Genomic DNA, 24,918 nt, shown 5'->3' with positions numbered 1-24,918 from the left:
ACCAGATGTTTTCTGGGAAGCCAAGTAGCGAGAAACAAGCAGAATCTCTTCTTTTTGCTTATGTTCCCAGCCGTAAATATTGAGAAGTATGCTGCTTCTATGCAAACAGAAGAAATGGTAATTCTAGTCAAAGTAGTAATTACAAAAGCAAACAGGAATCTTGACATTATAATTATACTAAGATGCTTGGTATAGATTCTTACCTCCCCCCATCTCCTATATCAGCATTTTGGGGTGTTTCTCTTAAAAAGCAACTCATAGTATTACATGTAATGTTTAATGATGGTGATTTCATTCTAAAAGAAGAGGGTCCAAATTCATAAATGTGGTCAGGGTGAGATAGTCGGGTTGTTGGATAGCCATATTTTTCACTAAGTTGACTACATACTACCTGTAGTTAGACATACTACCTATAATAAAGTCCTGTTCTTACTTCTTACAGTTTTTCATCTTTAGACTGACCTCCCAGCCTAAGGCACCCTTAAACTGAATACTGCATCTCTATAGTAGCTCAAAAATCACAGTTATTAAGAAATGTATAATTTGAGGCCACATAGGGCCACCATAAATGTTGGTGCAGTCCTCAGAGACCTCAAACATTGTTATCAAATTGCCATATTTAAAGTGAGAAGAGGGACATTATTAAACACGCAGCTAGAGAACAATCATACTGCCTCTGCTGAATTGTAATTCAGTGCCAGTGCAGTGCAAATGAAATGAAATCAAATTTAGTTTTGCTCTGGCCACCTCCACTACATGCCCCCCCCCCCGAATGATACTTATGTACCAAGTGCAATCCTTAATGCAGAAAAAAATGCACACCTGGTTTAGTAAGTAGACCATATTGAGTCGGGTTCCCACAACACTAAGCAATAAAGCATCATTTACAAACCACTCTGGCTGAATTTGCACAACATATTAAGTTAGTAGCAAACAAATCATGTTATAGCTTACTTGAGTTGTGTGAACTCAACCAGTGAGGCCAATGGAAAGGGACAGAGCACTCCTTGCTCTTTGTACTGACAGAATACTTAGCTACTGGCTGTAGTAGAGGTTAATGATAAGCAGCCATGTTTGATAATATCTAAAGCTTTAAGAACCACCAATGAATCATCTTTGCAATATGGCGATCAACACAAACAAATGGTTAGGGTAGAGGTTCTTTAGGTGAAAAACCCACTGGACCAAAAACAGTTTTCCTCTGTTCACAATGGCATAGACTCTGCTGATGTCTTTGCCAACTTAGAAATGGGAAGGCAGTCAAATCCATGTGACTCCATGCAGAAATGCTTCCCTGACTGCAGTTCATTGCACGCTGACTGGAACAGGTACTAATACAGCTTGTGAGCCAACTAAACCTGGCAGGGCTTTGACCTTTTCTGCTACCCTGACAAAGTCATTCAGGAGAGCCACTGGGGCAATGTGGAATCAGATGCCCCAGAGTCTCTCCTCAGTGAACATGGACTCTAGTTCAATGCATTAGGTAATGATCATCCCAGAGCTTCATGGCGGGCTTTGGCCCTCCCCATCTGAGCTCTCCCTGCTGTCATTATGTACCATCTGATCACCTTAACTCTTTCAGAAGTCCAGCCTTTTCAACAGCTCTGCTGTTTTCCAATGGAGAGAGAAAGAGGCGCTCTGTTTGCACAAAGGGCAGGACGGGTTGGGCTGCAAGCAGCTCCACATATACAAGACTGGCTTTCTTTGGAAGCCTGTTTTGTTTGGCAGTGAAGGAGAATTTTTTAGACCTACCTGCACATAATCCACGCTTCTCCCCAGCGCTTTGAATGCTGTGTACATTACTTCTCTTTTTCCACCCCATTTTTGCATGATGCAGACACTTTTGTTGGACAGGACCAATTGAGTGACGTGTTGCATGCTTTCCTTATGGGACTCTTCAGTCTCGTCGGGGCCTCTCTGATGAAAGTTATTCCTCCAGATATAAGTAGCAGATTTATCCCTGCCCATGATTTCGCTAAAAATGTCCATCATGTAAACATCATCTTCAGAATTCCCATCGATTACCATAATCACCTTAATTCCAGGGTAGGTGAGCCTCTTCACCGAAAGTAAACATTTCTTTAAGTAGTCAGGGTCTTCTTGATAGGCAGCAATGCAAAGGGCAACAGTTTTGTTCAGCTTGATGGGGGTCTCAAGGGATCGGCGCATTTTACGGTGCTCTAGAAAGGCAAATAAGCTTTGGATGATAAGGTGGGATGCTAAAATAGCACCATAGAGCCCGAAGGAGAAATAATAGTTGTCTGTTTGGATAAACTGGTAGCCAACAATATAAGCAGCTGAGATTCCAAGCAGAAGAGATACTCCAAATAGTGTAGTTCCAAGTATTCTTAAGATGCATATAAACCTCTCACAATGCATCTGTAAAAACCAGAAAGAGAATGGTAACTTCTGCTATATGGCTTAATAGAAGTAATAAGCTGATTACTTAGTAAAAAAACTGGGATCAGTCTTCCCGCTTTGTACTCTAGGCTGGAACATAGTTGATCCAAAGACTCCAATAGTTGATCCAAAGACTCTAATACAGGTAGTCCTTGACTTATGACCGTTTGTTTAACAACCATTTGAAGTTATGATGCTGAAAAAAGGGACCTATGACTGGTCCTCACACCTACGACTGTCATGGCATCCCCACAGTCATGTGATCAAAATTCGGGTGCTTGGCAACCAGCATGTATTTACGATGGTTGCAGCATCCTGGGGTCATGTGAGTACCATTTGAGACCTTCCCAGGGGGCTTCTGACAAGCAAAATCAATGGGAGAAGCCAGATTCGCTTAACAATTGCAGCAACACCAGGCGTAAAATCGGGCGTGACTCACTTAATGACCGCATCACTTAGCGATGGAAGTTCCAGTCCAATTGTGGTCCTAAGTCGAGGGCTACCTGTAGTTAGATCCAAGAATCTAAGAACACTTGTTAGCAATATTTATTAAAAGGAGGCTTAAGGTTACAATACAAGAATTCCAATTAGTATTCTGTTTACAAATGAGACACACACACACATATGCAATTTAGGGTATCAAAACTCTTCCACACTTCCTCCCACTTCTTCTTTTGAAAGAGCTGGAAACTGGCCTCTTTTGTGAGGCATCTGTTCCCTGTCTGATAACTGTCATTCTTATCAGTATGAGAAGTTACTCTCACAAGAAATAGAAGACATAACCAATTCTGGAGCACATTTTTTGTTTCTGGCCACCAAAGGCTCTAGGGAGGTATAATAATAATTTATTAAATTTATATGCTGCCTGACTCCCAGCAGTATAGCAGTAACATCAGAAGAGGTGGTAGGATGAAATGTTAAGTGTTTTGTTTTCATTATGGGCAACTTTTTTTTAAAGTAAATATTGTGTGTGAAGCCTGTTGGGAGCTTAACCCATCTAATTTTACTACTCATTTTTACCCACCCACCCCCAAAAGTGGGAAAAACACACTACAGTAATTTGATAGTTTAATGCCAAATTTCAGTAGAATGATCTATGGGAATTTGGGGAGCAGATACACATATGGACACACTCTCAGAGATCAAAGAACTAGATGAAGCTGGTGATTTGTGTTGCCAATTCCTGTTTGTATAACAGATTAAAAATTACAGTTTTCAAATGTTAAGGAAAGGGAAAATGGACCTAACAAAAAACAAGAAGCTAGTCCTTCTTAAAACATCCTCACATTCATTTGCACTGTGATTACAGATCTACCCAAATGACCTGAAATGTTGGCACCTAGCCATTTATCTCTGACATTACTAACTAAAGAAATTACCCATCGTTTGGGATAGGAAAACCCCTGTTTCTCCTCCAAGAGAAAGCAAAGACACCACTGTATCTTGAACCATCCCAGGTTTATCAATAAACTGGATTATATAGATTGCACTTAGTCCTGTTTGAAGTCTGCTGATTGCATGCATTTCCTCTTGTGCTAGAAATCTGGTCACTGTCTGCTAGAATATTGTCTGCCATCATGTATTCAAGACCTCTGCTGGCACCCAGAGACTGATTCATACTTTCTGCTCAACCCCATCACGAATATAGACCACTCACCACTTCTTGAGTTCAGGTACAGATGACATCCTCCTCCCCCCACTCCCAACCCCACTGTGGCACTGCTCAGAGCGTTTCCAGTAGGGAATCAAAATAACTGCCACTCACTATTTTTCACTTTGGATTTCCTATCTGATGGGCTGTTCTCCTAAGTGTTCTGAGCTGCAATGTTTTTTGAACAAGCAAAGATTAGCAATCCTTCCACAAAGCAGTCTTAAGCTCTAAATGCTAAAACCACCCACAAATGAATCCAGCTTCAGAAATCACTGTTGGAATTACAAGGTGTTGTTCAACTTTGGCAATGATGCTGGCCAGGTATTCTCTCTGGACTGTGGGTACCCTGTGCCTCCTACAGGGTGAATTCCCCTACTTTTTTATCCTTCCTACCCATGCCAGGAATGCAAATAGCAGTTGCTTTCCTTTTTCTCAAGAGATCTTTGAGGACACATCTTTGAGTAGTTTCCATTGACCAGAGTTTGTATGAATTCCTTCCATAGATTATATCTTGTACTTGGCACTTTCCAATCTGGCACATCTACTGACACCAGTGGGAAAAGAAAAAATAAAACATCAACGTTTTATTGCTCTTCATGCCACTTGGAGAGGAACTGGCAAAACTCTTTTGTTAGTTTCACATGGTTAGGAGCCAGGTTTCAGTATTCTGGGGTGAACTTATGAAAGACAGCCAGACAGGGAAGGAGGGAGAGGATTCCAGCATCTCACGTGTCCATTGTGAGAAGGACCCTTCAGAAGGTATGGGGGAGCAGTCTGCATAGCAGCCCAGGATGCGATGGCTGGAGAGGGCATGACCAGAAACTCAAAGGGAAGGGGAAAACACTATTTTTGACATAGAGCAAGAAAAGAGAGGTGGAGTTTGCTTTCACAATGGAGAGGGGGTGGGTTCTGGATGCTGTTATGATTCCTGTCCTTAAGAGAGGATTAGTGGGCTTACTTTATGCTGGGGTAGGCAGGACATGAGGATGAACCCTGGGTGACATGAGGTGCAACTTGCTGGACAATTGAAAGCATGAGCCAGACTCAAGCAAACTAAAATGCTGGCTCTCTTCTCCTTATTTTCTCTTGCAAAAATAATTAACGTTGCATTAACGGGAATCCAAAATAACAGAAATAAAATAAAGCAAGAATTAAGAAGTCCCATTTCATCATGGAATACTTGAACTGATTTATATGAATTCCTGCTTCTGTAAACTGTATTATGGCCTATTTCCCCACAGTGGTGACCCAAAATTAGGACAATCTGATGCCCTCCAGATGTTTTGGATTGTAACTCTGATCATCTCATGAGGCCAACAATTAGGAATGGTGGGAGTTTTGACTGAAATATCTAGAGGCATTAGGGTGCCTTTCATTGATCTAGCAGTTTACAGAATTCCTTTTGGTGCCAAAGGGAAAAACATCTCCATAACATTTTTTGCCAATTCACCTTCAATTCAGTGAAAGAGAACTTGCTTTGAAGTTGCTTTCAAAGATGGAGAATTTCAAAGGAATCCTCACGTGTACAATTTGGCATTCATGAACTTATTTAGCAATGAGATAGCCTGAGAGTTGTTCAATCATCTCTCTAATGGTCTGAAGGCTCTTTGGCTTTCGATGCTTCAGTTAAACCCTAAGGGAAGGCAACATATAGGAAATTCTTCCATTCAGGTTTTTCGCATCAGAAAATGAGGACAAGGGAAGCTTCAAAGTAACAGAACATCTTAAAACAGAAAACTAATACCAGCAGTACCCTCTTCTGCCATGTTCATTAATAAAGAATATTCAAAAAACTCTACCAAGATTTTTTTTAAAAAATCTCAAAGCACCCTGAAGATAAAGTAATAAAAGAGGAAGTTCTTTACAGGGAAAGGTCATTTCAGAAACTGAAAGCCAGACTTCGACATAACATTACAGTGGTACCTCTAGTTACGAACTTAATCCATTCCATGACTCTGGTTGCAACTTGAGTTGGTCTCAAGTCGAGGTAAAGTTTCCCATAAGGTTCAATGTAAATACGGTTAATCCATTCCACCCTCCGAATTTGGTCGCACCACGACGCAAATTTCCCCATAAGATTCAATGTAAATATGGCTAATCCGCCCTCCGAATTTGGTCGCACCCCGAGGTAAATTTCCCCCATAAGGTTCAATGTAAATACGGCTAAACAGTTCTGAAACATATGCATTTTATTTTTAAACCTCAAAAACATGAAAAAAAAGTACAGTACAGCATAGTATGAAGAGGGAGAATGGGGTGGGGAGGCAGTTATTGTTTGGAGGGAGAGTCCCCCTCCAAAGGGACATCGGGGAGATCTCCTTCAGGGATTTCCTCTCTTCTTTGCCTCTTAGCTGCAGGCTCAGTTCTGGGGAAAAACCTGTCTAAAGTCAGTTGCCAGCCTGCTCTGCATTTTCTTTGGAGCCATGCTGACAAGCACACCAAAAACCTTCCAAATGCCACAAAATACCACAAGCTTCACCGAACGTCTCCTTGCTACCGCGATCTTGCCCACAGGAAGCCGCGACCATGTGGCAGCAGGGAAAATGGCCGCGGATCTGGTTCGTAACTCGAGGCGGAGTTCGCAAGTAGAGGTAAATTTTTGGGGCCGGAGCTGGTCGTATCTCGAAAAATTCGTGAGGGGCATTCGTAACTAGAGGTACCGCTGTAATTGGTTCATCTGAGTGAACTGACGATTGACAGCGCAGTGAGGAATCTATCCTGGTTTAAAGTACAAAGCTAGTGACTAGTACAGTACCATAGTACCTAATTCCAGTTTACAACTCTTTAAAGCACCCACCTCTTCTCTGGGGATCTCATAGTGGCCCTCTGCAGCTTCCACATGGTCCTGGGAAAACACTTAATTGTTCTAAAGAGTTGCAAACAGGTTGATGATATGCCATCAGGTTGGTGTTAATTCTTAACAACCCACATAGATAGATTTTCTCCAGGACACTGGGTCCCCAAACTGCCCTTCAGACCTTCCAACAGTGAACCCATAGCCACTATAACTGAATCCATCCACTTGCAGCTGGTCATCCTCTTTTTCTCTTTCCTTCCACTTTTCCCAGAATTATAGACGTTTCCAGAGAGCTATGTTTTTGAATCATGTGTTCAAAATATCATTAACTTGAGCCTGGTCATTTGTACCTCAAGTGAGAACTCTGGATTTGATCCAAAATACTTTTTGGAATAGAATCCAAAGCGCTGCACAACATTCCTCACTATATAAAACTTGATATATAAAGCAACTTTCCTGGCTATATTACTCCATGTTGCTTGTACTATTATTAGATGGTCTTAATACAACAGCGAAAAAGAAACAAGACAGGATTGTCTATATATAGTCTGAGCCCTTACAGCACTTGAAATAGAATCCGCCAGTCTCCAGAATCTATAATGGTTAAATACTCTATGCTATGCATGACCTAACCAGAATGCAAGACCTTACAAGCAGTCAGATGCTAAGAGACCACTGCAGTGAGTAATGTAACAAATGAAACAAGACTTGTAGCTGAGCCTGATGCATAGTTACTCTGAATTGCCCCATTATTCAGTCTGCAGCTTACTTACTGACAAGTAAGATTGCCTAAAACTGAACATAAATTCAGTGGATCTTACTTCCGAATTACATGCAGAAGTTTGCATGGCACCATGAACAAATATTTCAAAGTTCTATTTGAAACCTCACTGCTACTTTAGTGGAGAAGACAGCAAGAATCAGAAATATCCTTCATGTCTTAGATGCAGTTAACTTCTTTAATAAGTCAGGATTAACAAAGAAATAACTGGAAGTTTTTTTTAAAATCACCATTCATTCTTTTTATACTTTGGGTTACAGTATCTTCTCTGAACATTAAAATATAAAGATGGAATCTGAGATGATTCATCCATAGATTCATTTAGAATCTATTGAGGAAACATCCTTAGTAATATTGCCTAGATTGGCCTAAAGGTAACTTAAATTGACTATAGGCATTCTTACTATACATTCTATGTTTACACATAGATACATCCTATGTTTAAATACAGTTTAAATCCCACCCTCATTTTCCTGGAGCTGAATGTGTCTTACAAACACATTGCTGTGTGCATCAGAATGAAAGTTACCTGCATCAGAACATAGTAGTTTTAAAGTACTTAATTTCTGCTGGTTTTTCAGATGAGACTAGGAATAATATGCAGCACATCACCAGGAATCAACTCATCTTGAACATGAACAAATCCTAATGAAATCTGTACAAGCTGATGAAGTTCCACCAACCAGCTGGAGTCCCTCATCGGTTTGACAAATCAGGATGAAAGTCAAAACGCATTATATGGTTTCATAAGAAAAGCCTATTTACTTTATTATGCTTATTTTATGTTAGGAAACATGCATTTCTGCTAGCAATTATTCAAGAAACATTTCAATATGGATACTTATGTAAGCATTAGGCTTTGATTCAGATTTGAGCTGCATTACATTGCTAACATCTCAGCCAAAGTTTTCCCAGGCCAAAGGAAATTGTATGATGGGAATGGCTTAAGAGAAAGCTAATAGTATTTCTCTTCATGAGATCTTTGGTCCAAGAACTATTTCCCACAAAATGAGAAAACCATATGATGGATATGGGGTATTCAGAACGTTTGATCACTCACCAATAATATTTCTTGATCAAGCAGGCAAAGCACTGTTAAATTTCCCCTCCCCCTCCCCAAATTAGTTGGCAAGTGTGTTTTTCATTCAAAATCTATTCAGGAAATGTCCTTAGTAATATTGCCTAGATTGGCTTAAAGGTAACTTAAATTGCCTTTAAGTTATTAAGAAAGGTCGGCCATCTTTCTTACTTTGCTTACCAGTGTACAGATCTAAAACAGGGCATTGCTCTTTTTAGTCCTTATAAATTGCCCCATAGCCAAAATTCTCAGGACAATATTTGGAAAAATAAACAAACCTCGGCAAAGTTTGCAAAACCTTAGACTACCCTAAAAAGCAGTCATTTACATTCTTCTATGCATATGTGCAGTGATGCAATGAACACTTGCTCTTTTCCAATACATTTGAATGTGTCTACAGCAATGTTTCTCAACCTTGGGAACTTTTAAGATGTGTGGACTTCAACTCCCAGAACTCCCCAGCCAGCATGGCTGGCTGGGGAATTCTGGGAGTTGAAGTCCACACATCTTAAAATTCCCAAGGTTGAGAAACACTGATCTACAGACTTAATTGTCCTTAGCACATCCTGCTTAGGATGTTAAGGCAATTGGATAATCAAAAATATAATGCAGGGGTTCTTAACATGGGGTCCATAGATAGAGTTCAGGGGATCCATGAAACTGGATGGGGGGAAATACTTTATTTTCACTATGTTATGTGTTTAAATACATTTTTCCAAGAAGAAGTTCATGGAAGTCAAGACCCCTAATGCTCATGTGAGTTGCTCTGGAGAAATAATCAACCAACAGAGAAAGTAGACGTCCAGAGGGATTTCCCCATTATTTCAAACATTTGGGGGGATTGCAACAAATGGCAATATGTTCTTATAGTTCTTTTACATATCAGACAAGGAAAATCAACCACTTAATATTTTATAAAAACTAGGCTTCATTCAATATCCAAAGGGGCCATGTTTACAAATTCCTTGGTATTCACTATTGTGAATAATTTTCTCAGCTTTAATTATCACAATAATTATTCTTTCATCCAGACTACAGACACCCAAATCTTTTTTCAGATTGCCCTAAACTTTAAAATTGAATTGATGCTCTCAAAGTTACAATATAGAAGCATCCAAGCATCCAGCTTGGAACAGCAAGATTGATGGCAGTTCCAAATAAACAGAGGAACAAGTGTTGCAAGTTCCAAAAGTGGGTTACTGGAGCCCAGCTGTCTTTGCTTGTATGTGATCATATATAATCCTCACAACATTACAAAATAGTTCTAAAATGCATCTGTCGCATTACATGCCACAAACCCTTGAGTTTGGATGACACGTCCTGCCTCACAGAGGGACAATCTTTTGAAGGCTTCTTCTCTTTGAAAGGCTGTTTGATCCAAGTCCAGTTTAAAGATAAAGAAACTTAAGCAAATGTGTTTCTTAAGCATATTGAGTAGGTCAGTTTTCCTCACTCTGGTGAGATATACTGAACTACTGTAACTCTTTGAATTTGAACTAATTGTCATTATTTCCAATGTTGCACCCATGGATGTTAATCAGGTCGGCCAAGTCTACTTCGTCTTTTGTCCTCTTTTGGAGACCTCTTTAATGGCTATCCAACACTTGAGATATCCTAGCTTAACCACCTAACTCTAATCCAATTTGTGCAGATGTTCTCAGAAACGAGACTCCCTAAATTCAGTGGAACTTAACTCTCCAATCTCTCAGTTTGGAATTGTGACCTTAATAAAGTTGATATATTCATGCATCCAAGATAAAGATGGAACTTTTCACCTGAGAATTCACCCAGAATTAAACAACCTTAAAATACCATAGAGAGGCCTCACTGGCCTTGATCCTCTTTTTCTCCTGTTACATTATGCATATTTTCTTTGCATTTATCAGCGTGTGTGTGTATGTATATATATATATACTTACACACATAATATACACACGCTGATAATATTCATCACACCATCTGCTGGCCACATCTGATTTTATAGTTACGCCCTCTGACTTCATATAAACTGAAGGATCATCTCTTTGAAAGGCTGGGGGGAAAAAAGCTGCTACTTAATTACAGCCATACAATGTTCATCATCAGCTGTTCACAATCCATGTGAAACTGGCAGCCAGAAGGGGAAAAATAACTCTTTTTTCAGTCAAAGGCCCAAAAGGACCGCCCACTTGCAAAGGAATTAAAAAGGTAAGGAAGAGACCTTAAGAGTGGAGTTTAGGCGGAGATGCAAAATTTCATAAGTGGCATCTGATGAGCTAGTCTGGCACAGTGGTTAAGGTGCTGGATTAAAAACAGGAGACCCTGAGTTCTAGTCCTCCCTGATTTTGAGCCTATCACTCTCACTCAGCCCAACCCGCATCACAGGGTTGTTTTTGTGGGGAAAATAGGAGGTGGGAGCATTAGGTATGCTGCCTTGAGTTATACAAAATGAAGGTAGAATATCAGTCTAATACAGTGCTTCTCAACCTTGGGAACTTTAAGATGTGTGGACTCCAACTCCCAGAATTCCCCAGCCAGCATGGCTGGCTAGGGAATTCTGGGAGTTGAAGTCCACACATCTTAAAGTTCCCAAGGTTGAGATACACTGATCTAATAAATTAATGTGAGGGCGGGGTAGGGGGAGGAAAAAAGCCAGTTCCTGATTTTGTAACTGAGAAGTTTTTCCAGGCTAGTTAGGATCAGGAGCTACATAGTCATGTCCAAAATCCGCAGCCAGCTGTTGGTTCTTCGACATTAGTGCTTGTCACTTGGCTTCCAGCTGCCTGGCCATCCATTACGACCCATAATGCCAAAACGATGAAACACGCAGAGTGACATCATGACACCCTTTCTTGCTTGCATCATGCCATCCCAAGCAAGTAGGTACTTTTAGCTATTATTTTTAGTATTTAAATGGCGGTGAGACTGTGTGGATTATATGCTTGAAGTAAATGGATTTTGTATTGTGTTTTAGATTGGAAATTCTGGAAGCCACCTAGAGTTTGGCAGATTTCAGGTAGTAGATAAATTACAGAAATCAGTAAGGAGCTAGGGGTGTGACATCACAACACTCGTTTCATCATCTTTATTGCCAGATAATAAGATGTCAATTAGCTTTGTTGGCCTTGGGCTTGAGGCGAAGGGCTAATAACGTTGGTTATTTATATATTTAGTAGCCTGCCCGGCCCGACAAACTCCACTTTCCCACGCATGGATGATGTTACCTAGCCTGGTAATGAAACATCAGCAGGAAAACAGCCAAGCTGAGAGAGCACCAAGAACCCAACAGATCAACCCTGAGCTACAGAGACTCTCTACTAATAATGTTTTGTTTTCACATCTCTGTGATGGACCCTTTGCATCAACCCAAACAAAAGCTTGACTTGAAAAGACACCACTTTTCAAGATGCCATTTGCTTGACTTGAAAAAACTCACAACAACTGTATTTTGAAACCAGTCCAAACAGTATGTCCGGTGATGTGACATGTGACAAAAGACAAGCAGGTTCAAATCTAGTTGCCCTCAACTGAGCATAAATCAGCCTTATCCGATTTACAATCCATAAAACAAAAAAACAGTAAGGTTTGGAGATTTCTGGAGAAGGCTCTAATGCTGGGAAAGGTGGAAGGAAAAAGAAGAGGTCGACTAGCAGCAAGGTGGATGGACTCAGTTACTGTAGCCATGAGTGCACTTTGGAAGAGCTGAAGAACCAGGTTATTTTCTCCATTACCATGGAGAAAATCTATCTATGTGGTAGCTAAGAGCGGACAATGACTGGATGGCACGTAATCAATCAATCAATTAATCAATCGTTTGGAGAATCATTAAGAACTAGTCCAGATACAATTTGCACATCTGAATATGACATCTAAGATACAATGCCACAGATTTAATTTTCATGTCACCCATGATGACACAATACTTGGCAATGGAGTATATTCGCACATTCAGGATGCTTCATCAAGTACTGAGGAATCAAGCAAAGTGCCCGCATCTGTGAACCAAGGTAAAACAAACATGGAGGTGACTGGATAAGTCATGAGAATAGAGTAAGGGTGTGTTAACCAGTTGCGGAAAAGAAGACATGATTTTAGCAATTGGAAATGGGGATTGAGAACTATGTTAAATCAGCACATAGAGGCAGCTTAATAGGTAGAGCAGGTAAAGAAAATCCACATTTACTGCTTAAAACAGGAAAAGCATGGAGATCTCCTTTGTCTAGACCATGGTTTTAAATATGTGGCATGTTTTTATAAAGGTAACTATTTTTCACAATAACTTCTAGAATCCTGTCTGAAATGCCTTATCACCACCACCACCCCTACTCTTCAATTCAGTTAGAAAATGGCATCATTGGAGAAAGAAGTTGCTTCTCAAGTATAGAAAATATCCCAGAGACTTCAGAATAATACCAATACAGAAGAGGAAGATAATAGCCGTGCTTCTTTGCTCAATATCAGTATAATCCAGCTGCCCTTGGACACCCATGTTGATGGCCAGGTGGAGTTGCACATCCATCTGAAAGAGGTTTCACACTCACACTGATAGCCTGAAAAGGTTACCAAGGCCTCCACCAGCAGAAGAGTGCTAGTGATGGTGGAGAAGTCCGCTATACTGCAGAGAAGGCTCATGGCATATGAGTCAGTGAGATCCTTCCTTTAATAATTCTATCGATGGCCCCCAGCCCAGGAATAGAGTTTTCTCTGGGCAGAGAAAATCCATTTGGGACCCATTGAATCTAAGTCTTTGCCTCCCATGCCCACAGTGGGACTGATTAGGGTAGATCTGGAGCTGACATACAGATAGCCCCCAGTTTAAGAACAAGTTCCATTCCCAAGGTCTGTCCTTAAGTTGAATTTGTATGTAAGCCAGAACAGTATTATTGTATCATACTATATAAGTAGTATTGTGTAATTAATTCGAACCATTGTGTACGTAACTCAAAATCACTGTGTATTTAACTCAAATTTTGCTACAATAGGCTCTGTTATTAACTATGGGGCATGTCTGTAACCTGGGCATTCTTAACCTGGGGACTACCTGCATTGCACATTCCTCCTATTGTAGCCCATGGGGAAGAAAACTGGGATGAACTTCACTGAGATGGCTGGCAGGGATTCGAATGAAGCAGAGAATCTGCCCCATTGCCTTTCCCTGAACTAAGATGGGAGAGACCCAAATCTAAGTCTTCGTTCAGGTGTTGAAACACCCTGGGGGACTTTAGGCCAGATACTCACTCTCAGCCTATCTAACCAACGAATTGTAGGAGGGAGTCATATGTACATCTTCTTCAGCCTTGTAATATAAACCAGTTCCTAGATATGAATTCATAAAATCCATCCATCAGGTATGCCATACTAAATTCATACCATCCTTTCTTGTGAATTAGGACAGTATTTCTGCCTCTTGTCTTTATGTGGAGCTCAGCTGTCTTCTTCTTCAGAAAAGTAAGCATCTGCACTCCAGATTCAAATCGGACCCATCTCCCAGTGGTGAGATGTTCAACAAATGCTAGATAAGAAGCATTCCACACACACACCCCTCACTGCAAATAAATAAACTGACATTTAAAAAACAACACCCATTTTCCCACCCTTCTTTGCTTAGCCTCCCTTCCCTTCACTTTAGACGCAAAGCTTTTTATCAGGATGTTGGTTTATTTAGTCTTGCAAAGCTCCTGACATATTGATGGCACGAAGTAAAAAAGCAGCAATAACAAAAAAGGTTGAAGGTGAGTTGAAGGGTTATTTGTTTGAACCAAATGGTCATGTGAAAAAGGCCCTGGGCATCCCTGATTAAGCCCAGCATTTCCAATGACTCCAATCAACCTGACAGATGTAATTTTGGCTGCCTTGAACTCAGGGAAAATTTTGCCACTGACTTAAAACAAAGCTCAATCAGCTTTTTTCTTTACTTCAGTGCTTTTTAATGAAGCCATCAAAATGCTGGGACGTGATAGCTCCATTTTTTTTTTATGAAGAACACAAAGTATTGGGATTTGATCATTATCCAAAGAGAGTAGACCTTTATAAAACTAGGTTCCCAGGTTTTAGTCATCCTATAGCGGGCTGGTGCCTTCCAGATATGTAGGTTTAATACCCCTGAAATGCACCAGGTTGGTTTGGCTATTTCAGGACTTAATAATACAATTCCAATTCTCAGCCACCTTTTCAAATCAGGGTATTATATAGGCTTAACTGGTGGCCACACTTGTTCAGGCTTGGAGGGGATGCAGATCAGGCTAGGTTGCTACATGGATGGTGGTCTTCCAAGGAACTTCAGGGTTAGAGGTTAGACAGAAAGTTGAAAAATATACTGGAAGAAGACAGTGGCAAACCTCTTCCAAACCACTGCTAAGGAAATTGCATAGTTGTATCCATGTAGTCACCAAGTCTTAAGTTTGACTCAAGGGCATCTTTGACTTAGAGAAGAAAAAAATGTTGCAATATACACAATTGCTTATCCACAATAATTTTTGAAAGCACCTCGGTGTTCATGAATTTAGTTTTATTCTACTCAATCAACTCTAGGATGCTCATTGGATGTGCCTACGTCCCGAAGCTTCATCACACTCACATTTCACTCTCACTTCTGAATAGTAAGATTACCAAGAGCTGTTTTCTCCCTGTGTAATAGCAGCAGCTTCCTCACTTTCCGGTCATCGCCAAATTTCGTTCAGACTTTTCAGCTCCACCGCCTACAAAGCACGCAGTGTTCAAAAGCAGTCTGGCATGTAAGGCAAAGATTCTTGGGTTGTCGAAAGTATACAGTGAAACCCCAAGTTCCAAATTAAGAGCTCTATGAAGTTCTAGGAGAGGAGAGGACACAGATGGGGCAAATGAGAAAACATAAAGAGGATAAACAGAAACAGTTTCTCTCTACATAACCGTTCTGTACTATCCTTAAAAAGGGTTTTCCAAAGTTACCACCAGAGCGCAAGGATCACCTATGATGTCTAGAAATGTATTGAGAAATAATCTCCATGTTTAAGCCTGCAGAATTTAGAAGGCCACATGGTGATGGTACACATGTGTACTTCTAGGACAGTGTTTCTCAACCTTGGCAGCTTGAAGATTTGTGGACTTCAACTCCCAGAATCTCAGCATCAGGCTTTCCTTCACACACACTGCTATAAACTAGATTAAGAAAAGGGAATTCATGTGCTCACAGAACATGCTGTGCCAAAATAAGCCATTTTATGGCTCATTATGATAGTCTGATTAAGATAATGGTTGGGGGAATCCAGCCTTTTATCATATACTGTATGTTGCATTGCTCCCACTCATATTCCCCCTCATTTAATTTCCAAATCCACTCAGAAATTATACTTTAATATCCATGTGCATTGCTACAGCCTTTCCCAATTAGGTGACCTCCAGATTTATTGGACAACAACCCCCAGGTTACCCAGCCGGCATGGGCTTTGAAGTTGTAGTGCCAAGACATATGGAAGGCACCAGGTTGTGGAAGGCAGCAGGAATGAAAACAAATTAGCCTCCCAACTAAACAATATTCACTGAGCAATTTCCAAATCAGTTCTGCTATTAAGATTATAGTGTCAAGCTGTCCAAGATAAAATCTGGAATGCAGCTAAATTGCTACTGAAATTTAGTCCACGGAGATTGACACAGCCAAATGGCGTGCAAGATTGCAGCCCTGAGGGCAAAGCTGACTTTTCATCCCTGAGGTTGTAAGGGGACATTTAGTACTTGCGATCTGACATCCAGAAGGTGATAGGTATCTACCAGCCTGAGAACATGGTGGTTTGCTGCTGTCACAGCTCCTGCCTGGCACTGTTCCAGCCACAAATTGAATGAGCCTTCAAAGAGGAAGGGGGTAGGGCTGGAGCAGTTCCCACCTCAGGATAAAAGCAGCTACGATCATGGAATTCCTTATTCATGAGTCTGGTTGAAACAGTCTAATGCAGGGTTTCTCAACCTTGGGAACTTTAAGATGTGTGGACTTCAACTCCCAGAATTCCCCAGCCAGCATGGCTGGCTGGGGAATTCTAGGAGTTGAAGTCCACACATCTTAAAGTTCCCAAGGTTGAGAAACACTGGTCTAATGTCTCTAACCTAGTGCCTTTCCGACATGTTGGACTGCAGTTCCTGTATGTCCCAGCCAGTCTGGCAGAAAGGGCCTACACTCTCCCTGTCTCAAGATATATTATATTTTTCTATACCATTCTGCCTTTTAGAGAAGCCAAGATACAATCTGGCTCATGAATTCTACTCCATTTTTATCTGATCCAGCCCAGTGCTGTTACTCTCCCTTCTTCCATGTCCATTCCCCAACCCCATTCCTCTCCAAAGGCCTTAAGCTCTCCTTCCCAGCTACTGAAACTAACCCTACTATGTATAATTTCCCTCCCCATTAGGTTTGTCTGTTTCCTCTGGGTTTCCTTCCCTTTTATGTTCCTCTGTAAAATGTTAGGCACATCAGTGCTGCTGCACTGCAACTGTAAATACAAATAGCCTTGCAATTCAATGCTGTGGTGGGATCTGCAATCAAATATGGCCCTGTGGAGTTTTCCTGGTCAGGACTTAGGCTTGAGAGTCATTGTCTATGTTGCTCCAATCCATCAACAATCCAGTCAATGAAAAGAAGACTGCATTCTGTGTGCGCTGAGTATGCTCACTCAAGATTGAGCTGTTTCTTTAGTGTAATCCCCCCAACCTCCCACCAGCACACTTAGGATTCCATCCTTAGTGGATTTCTGGGGAAGAAATGGCAAACTGAAGACAGCTGTGCAACCGTATTGGAATGAGGAGCCAGCTAGCAGACCAGCTTTTCGTAATTCCTCTCTGGACAAGGAGAAGACTTGAGATTATCCACAAGTGCTCCATACATTCGCTCTTCATGAGGAGACCACAAGACAGCAGTCTCTGATGGGCTTAGAGCTTTGATAGACAAGGGAATAGCCATCTTTTTGCTCAACCCAGGGTTGGCACCTTTAAGGATGCTGGGTTGCATACTTCCTTTCTAATCACTTTTAGAAATTGCTTGTTAACTGCTTTTCAACTATTAGGAACCTTTGGATTGACAGGTTTTACAGCACCGGGTGATTTTCCTACAATCCTTAGCGAAATAAGTTTTAAATACAAGTTTAAGGACTTCAAAAAACATTTCTTTAGGAATAAAAAGCAAAAGGGTGATTACAACTTTGATTCTGGAAAGTTACAAATGGACTAAGGGTCCAGATGGATTTGAAATAAGATTCTGAAATTAATTATAAGAATCCTTCCCATGGGAAAATGCTGTTGCTTTGAATTCTTAAAAAAAAAACATGATAGGATGAGATTTTGAAGGTTGGACACTAGAGGGAACTAAAAAGAACTAAAGACTACAATTAGGAGAAGAACACTTAAATGTGACTTACTAATATAGAATGGAGCAAAATATTTCAACATTGGACATATTGAAGGATATTTTTGAAGAATGGATCCAGAAGTTAATTTTAAGAGTGTCTGCTTCTATAGATAGACTGTGTTTCAAAGATACTATGAAAGAGGAACACGTTTTACCTGACAAAATTGAGACTGATCTGAAAGTGAATTTAAAAATTACAGGCTACAAGAATAATATGGAAAACGATGTTACACTGGACATACAAAAGAAACTAGCTGATGTCTTAATAATTAAAAAAGATATACTGATAACCAAGTTAGTGACCTGGATAGTTTTTCTATATTGGATTTACAAAGGACGCTTGCTATAGCTTTGAAGAATTTTGTGAGAAAGAACAAAGAAAAAATGAAATCAAGCTCTAGAATGTTATTTGAAGGGGCTAAAGATAGTAAAAGGAAGGAATATAAAGTAGGTTTATTTGATCAGGGTTAAAATAGATATGTTGTTATCTCTGGTAATCCTTAATGGACTTTTGCTGATCAGGACTGAAACAAAAAAGGCTTTAAAGATTTGTTTATAGGTAAGAGATGGGATATGGGAAGAAGAGATCATTTGTTGTATTTTCAGAGAAGGTGGTAAGTTACTAAAATTGTTTATACTTGTGATAAAGGAGGAAGTAATTTCTTTATATATATATTTTCTTTTTCTTTACTATATTCTTATTTTTTCTTTCTTTCCCATTTTTCCTTCTATTTTTTTCTTTTCTGCACTATTTTTCTTTTCTTTTCCTTTTTTTTTTTAGTTTGTATTAACTAGTTTGTTAAGTTAACCACGGGCAAGTACATTGTGCGAATTCGTTCGCCTTGCTCATAGGAACATTTGATGTCCATCAACCTATTCTGAAGATCAATGTAATGAATTCCAGAGGATGGGCATCCACCCACATATCCACACGTACTTTTTTTTCCCATTACAAATATTAGCTGACTGCTATTAAATGGAATCCCCATTTCTGGGAAGCAGGCTAAGCATTTTTTTTTTCCTTTGGCAACAGCAGAAGTAAATCTATCTCTGAAGTACAAATGATTTGCCGCATTCATTCATTATGAACATAAAATAGCTGTCAGCATTTCTCGCCTTCAATTTAACAGCCAATGGAGAAGAAACTTAACAGCTACGTTACATCTGTAGGGCTTTACTGCTGCAGCCCTGCTACTTAATCTCCTACTCATTTATCACTTCCAGATTTTACATGCTATGATCTTCACTGCAGGGCTCAGTCAGGAATGGCATCACTCCTCTGTTTGAAGTGCAAATTAAAGAACAGGCAAGCTTGGCTTTCAGGAATGGCAAACTATCAATAGGAATAAGAATAAGAATGGACAGAATCTCAACTCATCAGTAACAAAAAGTTGCATTACTTGGAACAGTCCATATATTTCAATATATTTTAACTATCCTAGATCCTTGGGAATAATGACATAGTCAGGAGTACTAAATCCTGTGAGAACTGGTAATTGCAACCAACCTCATCCTTATACCATCATATAAACCTCAAGCCAATCAAGGGGTATTCTCAAACCAGTTTGGTCTGGTCTTGTGGACCAGCTTTAAATCTTTCAACTTTCAACTAGGGATGGAGCAAGTCCAGGTTGATGAGACGGAAGCTCAGTGGTCTTCAGCAGTAGGCTCCAAATGCCTGCACCTCCACTGGCTGCTTCTTCTACAGCCACAGTCCCAACTGGTGGGCATGCTACAGCAGGTCAAGGAAAAGGTTCCCCTTTTTCCAGTTCCCCTCCAGCATGGTAGCCCAGTGGGCCATCTAAGCTGAAGGAGGAAGTACCCAGGTGGAACCAGCTGTTGCCTACTTTAGATAACCTCACTGAACAATTCCTAGTCTCTTATCCTAGGATACACCCAATATGGCAGTGTTGTCCAAACTTGGTCACTTTAAGATGAGTGGACTTCAACTCCCAGAATTCCCCAGCCAGCATGGCTGGCTGGGGAATTCTGGGAGTTGAAGTCCACTCATCTTAAAGTGGCCAAGTTTGGACAACACTGCAATATGGGTTCTCTTGACTAACTCTGAATTAATGAAACATTTCTCAACTTGGTATCTCCCAAATATATTGGGACTTCCATTCCTAGAATTTCTTGCCAGAAGTCCCCTTGGTTGCCCAGTTCTGGGAAATGGAGCCCCAGCACATCTTGAGGATGCTTGCAGAAAGCTGGATCAAAGGATCTCGTCTCTGAACCATCTCCCTCCCTATTTATCTTTCTCATATACTTTTTATCCAAGTAATTTTGGGAAGCCAAAATATGGATCCTATCAATTGAAAGTGTGAAGCTGAAGATAGTGAACAAAAGTGAAGATAGTAAACAAAACCCCCACCCTTACCAGCACTGGCAAGGCAGGCCACAGCACGTAAATAGAGAGCAAACCCCATCCCATTTTAGCACTGAAGATGTTACCTAGCCAGGTAATGAAACGTTTGCAAGAAAAGAACCAAGCTTAGAGAACCCCAAGGACTCCACAAAACCATTCTCTCTACTGCTCCGAGCCTGACCAGGTTACTCAACATTTAGTCCCAAGTACTTGATTTGAATGAATTTCTTGCAGCAAGAATGCTCAGACAGAGCCTTCTGCTTTTCCAAAGGTGCATGTTTCCACTCTTCCATACCAGTGAGTACAATGTAGTTGCTTTTGGTTTATTGAGGCCAGAGAAGGGAGTAGCCCTGAGTGTGAGGTAGAAAAATACTCCAAACTCTGAACTAGGAAAACCATTCAACATCAAGGTATGTATTTCACTGAAAAAAAAAGTTACGATTCTCCCTTCTCTAAAATATCATCAAAACAAGCTAACGAACCAACAATTCTGCTTTCACCCATTTAAAATATTCTTAGGTTCAAGCTACATTAACCAGCATACTTGGATGAATAATAAGCAACTAGAAAAGCCATGATTTATTTCTACTGATATTCTGAACCCTCAGTTCAAGTGTATTGTTTTTATTTGTCAGTTTTATGCACTCTTCTTCCCGAATACTCTAAATGCCAAGAAACAATCATCTGATTTCAGTATCCGAACAGAGAATTGTAGCCACTGGCCAACCAAAACAAGAGTAAGGCTCATTTAACTCCAAAGAATTTCCTTTCTCATAAAGGTGCCCTGAAAAATCTCTTCTTAATCTTCTTGCAGCTGAAAAATCCATGGATTGTATACATCCTTCCTTATAACCGGTACTTCAATGGGAAAGCCTTTTTCTATGAAAACTGCTCCAGCTACAAGGTTCCTATTATATCGTGCAGCCCTCTACTGAGCCGCTGAAAGAAAGGAAGTTTAAGTTCCCACTAAGAGCTCTTTTCAAAAAAAATCCGGCCTTCTGCTTCTGCTGGGGAACCCCTTCCACATGACCGGAGCCAATCAGGAGAGGGTGCGGCATTAGGTCATAAAAGGGAGGCGGGAGGTTCCATTCAGTGAGCTCATCATCGGCATTCCCAGGGTTTTTATTTATTTATTTATTCATTGGCGGTCTCTCCTGCCAAGCGGGTTCTTTTTCTTTCTTTTTTCCTTTTCGGGACTTTTTAGCGCCCTTTCCTTTCCTTTCCTTTCCTTTCCTTTCCTTTCCTTTCCTTTCCCTCGTTCCGCGGAAGAGAAAGTGGGGAACATGGGAAAGCGTTCAGACGCGGCTCGGACCCTGCGTTTGCTCCAACGATCGCCGCCGATCGAAAAAGGGCAGACCGGGTCTTTCGCCTGCCGGCCGACCCCAGCCCTGCACCTCCCGGGAGAAACCCCTGGAGAGCGTGGCTGAAAACTCAGCGCCCTCCACTAGCCTCCCTCGCGCGCGCCCCCGCCCCCTCCCGTCGCGCCGCGTGGCCCAAGGAAGGGCGCCCCGGCCCGGCTTCTCCGGAGCGGCGGGTGGAGGCGAAGGGAAGGCGAGAGCCCGACTCCGGAGGCGAAGTGGGTGGGGCGCGAACAATAAAGTGGCTTCCATCCAGGGGAGGCAGATAGGCATCGCGGAGCCCTGCGCCGCCGCCGCCGCCGCGGGCCAGCTCGCCCCTCCGAAGCCGCGCTTTCGCCCGGCCCCCCTCGGGGGGAGGAGAGCGCGGCTCCCCGGGCGAGCGGAGCTTCTGAGCGGCTGCCACGTAGGTCTTCGCCTCCCCGGCCTTGCATCGCTTCCCCTCCCCCGAGACACCCACTCCCCCGTTTGAGCCGCCGCGCCTCTGCAACGCCGCCCAGGCTCGGTGGCGCATCTCCAAGCCGCGGCGCGATTCCCGCCGCGAAGGCGCACGCGGCACCTGAAGGATCGGGACGGTTTCTCGAGGCATCGCCGGCGGGAAACGGGACCACCGAGCCCCGAGTCCCCACGCGAGCCCGGTTTTCTGCGCTCCGCTGGCTTGAGTGGGCTGTGGCCCCCTACGGCAAAATAAATGTGCCTCTCCCAGCTGTCCCAAGACTTCCTCGGCTTTACTAGACGGGGAGACCCGGTTGCCTACACTCCTAAGCGGGGCTCCGCCCGCCTCCGCAGCCTCTCCTCTTCCAAGCGCCCACCTCCCCCGAATCCCCACCGCCGCCACGGCCCCCTTCCAGGCCCGGGCAACAGGGCGCGTAAGAGGGTCGCGCGTCCCCCGCTGACCGCTGCCTCTCGGCGCAGCGTCGGAAACACCGGCCCTAGCGACGGTGCGCGCTCCCAGATACATCTCCTGGGAAGCCCCGTTGCCTTGAGTGGGGAATTTGAAAGAAAGCCAAAACTCCGGGCTGAGGGAGATCTAGGCACCCGATCCTTCCTGCCCTCGCGAGCACACGCGTGCCAAGAACCCTGCAGGGTCGCTAGCCGTCGAGCTCGACCGAAGGGCGCCTTTACGCATGGATGTGGGCTGCGTGTGTTTATGGACAGGATATAAGGATCCCACGCTTCGCCTGCCACGGAAGAGGTGGGAGCGAGCTTCTGCCGGAACAAGCTACCTGGGCATGTCTGCCGCCCCCGCCTTGGGCATTAAAGCAGACCCCGCGCTTTCTTCCCGAGCATCTGGGATTCTGGCGCCCTGGCCCCGCCCCTTCGCCCTCCCCCCACCCACCCATTGGAACGAGGGAAAAGGGAGAGGGCGGGGTAAAAATCACGCTTCGTGTTTTTACAAGCGACTAAATAGCTACAGTGTATGTCTGTGCAACTTGGATAGACAGCGGGGGGGGGGGGGGAGCAAAACGACCGCCTTCCGGGATATTGCCTCTCCTCGGAGCTTTGGAAGCAGATCAAGGTCTTCCAAGCCTCCGAAAGGGAAGCTGCAGTAAAGCTGGAAGAAACCCGACTGCTCGACTCCCAGTCGCGCGTCAGGATGTTCGCCCTAGGATCGCAGTGGTTATTAGCAGAAATGGGGATGGAGGAATAGGGAGGAGGTTCTAGGTATATATCGGACAGTGCTTCTCAACCTTGGCAGCTTGGAGATGTGGGGACTTCAACTCCCAGAATTCCCCAGCCAGCATGGCTGAAGTCCCCACATCTCCAAGCTGCCAAGGTTGAGAAATACTGTATTAGGAGATACCAGAGAAAAGGTGAGGATTTTTCAGGTGCTGTTCAGGTAGGGCAGCGACACCGATCCTCCCAGCAGACGAGCCTTTCTGAGCAAGAAGTCTTGCTGAACCTACACCGGATTTGGTACCTCTCGGAGGTTGGCGTTACCCGATCCCTGCCCTAACAAGCGGTCAGCGCAACGTTAGTCTCGCATCCAAGAGGCCGTGCAAACGAAAGGAGCGCAGGTATGCCGTTTAGATCGGGAGCTGGCAGGCTACTCCCTAAAAGCATGAGCAAAAGCGCTTTCAAATTGCATATCTTCGAAAGATCAATCGCCCCAGGTAACAGGCAGCCGCCGCGCTCAACTCTTAAAAACGGACTGTACACACCTCGGGGCAGAGATCTGCCTGCCCTCCCGGGGAAATGGTCCCTCGCTTCGACGGCTCTGACACTCCCGCGCCCACCGGGAAGATCTCTCTTGTCAAAAAAAACTCCTCCCCCCCTATTCCCGGTTCCTTGAACTCCCCCCGGCGTTAGAACTCAAACCTTAGCAGAACTAAAATGATGATCCGGGGATCCACTCACCTTGCCGCCCTTCTGGATCTTCCGGCCCATCCAAGATCTCCCCGGAGGCCGACGGCGCGCTTTTGCTGTTGAGACGCCTTTCCTTTTCCCACCTCCCAGATCGAAGAAATAACCAATCTACTTACTCTCCCGGGAGAGTTCTGGCGAGGCTGGGTGCAGCTCGCCTCCCCACCATGGAAAAGGGCCAGCGGGTCCCTTCTCAGCCGCACAGGATCCCAGTTCCCACAATCTCAGGAGCTCCCCCGCTCCTCGCCAAACCGTCTTGCGCGGATATTAAACGGCGGGCCGACTCCTGCTGGCGCGGAAGTCCTGCAGGCGCCCGGAGCCAAAGTTGCAGAAAAGTTGAGGCCGGCGCATCAGGAGGACTTCGCGGCTCCCTGACCTGGACTGAATGGAGCGTCTATCTCGAGCTTCCACCAGCCGCGGCGGCGACGGGCAGGCTATTATTTTCCAGGCGTCGCGCAGCGTCTTTTGCTCCTTGCCCTCCTGGTCTTCCTCCTGTCTCTCCCTGCCCCTCGCAGTCTCCTTCTTCCCAGACGGCAGATTCTGCCTCTCCTCCAACTTAAGGGGGTCTTTTTAAAACAAGTGAGGCTTGGAGGTTGTTTTAATAGGGTGGAGAGAGACAGGGGAGGGGAGGGAGGAGGGAACTCCTGCAAGGGGGGGGGGAGAGAGAGAGAGAAAGAAGAAGAGGAAGAGAGGAAGGAGAGGGGGGGAACTTTCCAGCAGCAGCGTGTAGGCTCCAGGAGCCAGGACCAGTGGAAACGAATGAATTCAATTACAGTTA

General features: G+C 43.2%; 1 protein-coding gene across 2 annotated transcripts in view; it reads right to left on the bottom strand.

Annotated features, from left to right (window-relative positions):
* Positions 1 to 24,709, bottom strand: part of HAS2 (hyaluronan synthase 2) — a 35,903-nt gene extending 11,194 nt beyond the window's left edge. Inside the window, exons 1-2 of one of the 2 annotated variants that reach the window (XM_088149002.1) lie at positions 24,135 to 24,709; positions 1,753 to 2,379 (exon numbers count right to left, since the gene is read on the bottom strand). In XM_088149002.1, coding sequence (XP_088005128.1) covers positions 1,753 to 2,379; positions 24,135 to 24,164 — 657 coding nt within the window. In that variant the 5' untranslated portion in view covers positions 24,165 to 24,709. The remainder of the gene's footprint in view (positions 1 to 1,752; positions 2,380 to 24,134) is intronic. The other variant, XM_007425841.3, reaches the window with a different exon arrangement.
* Between the last annotated feature and the right edge of the window lie 209 nt (positions 24,710 to 24,918).

This window comes from Python bivittatus, unplaced genomic scaffold (genome assembly GCF_059951505.1).
Source record: "Python bivittatus isolate LINGU-HERP-01145 unplaced genomic scaffold, Pbiv_v1 ctg000590_np1212, whole genome shotgun sequence".
NCBI lineage: Eukaryota > Metazoa > Chordata > Lepidosauria > Squamata > Pythonidae > Python > Python bivittatus.
This window is presented reverse-complemented; position numbering and strand designations above follow the sequence as displayed.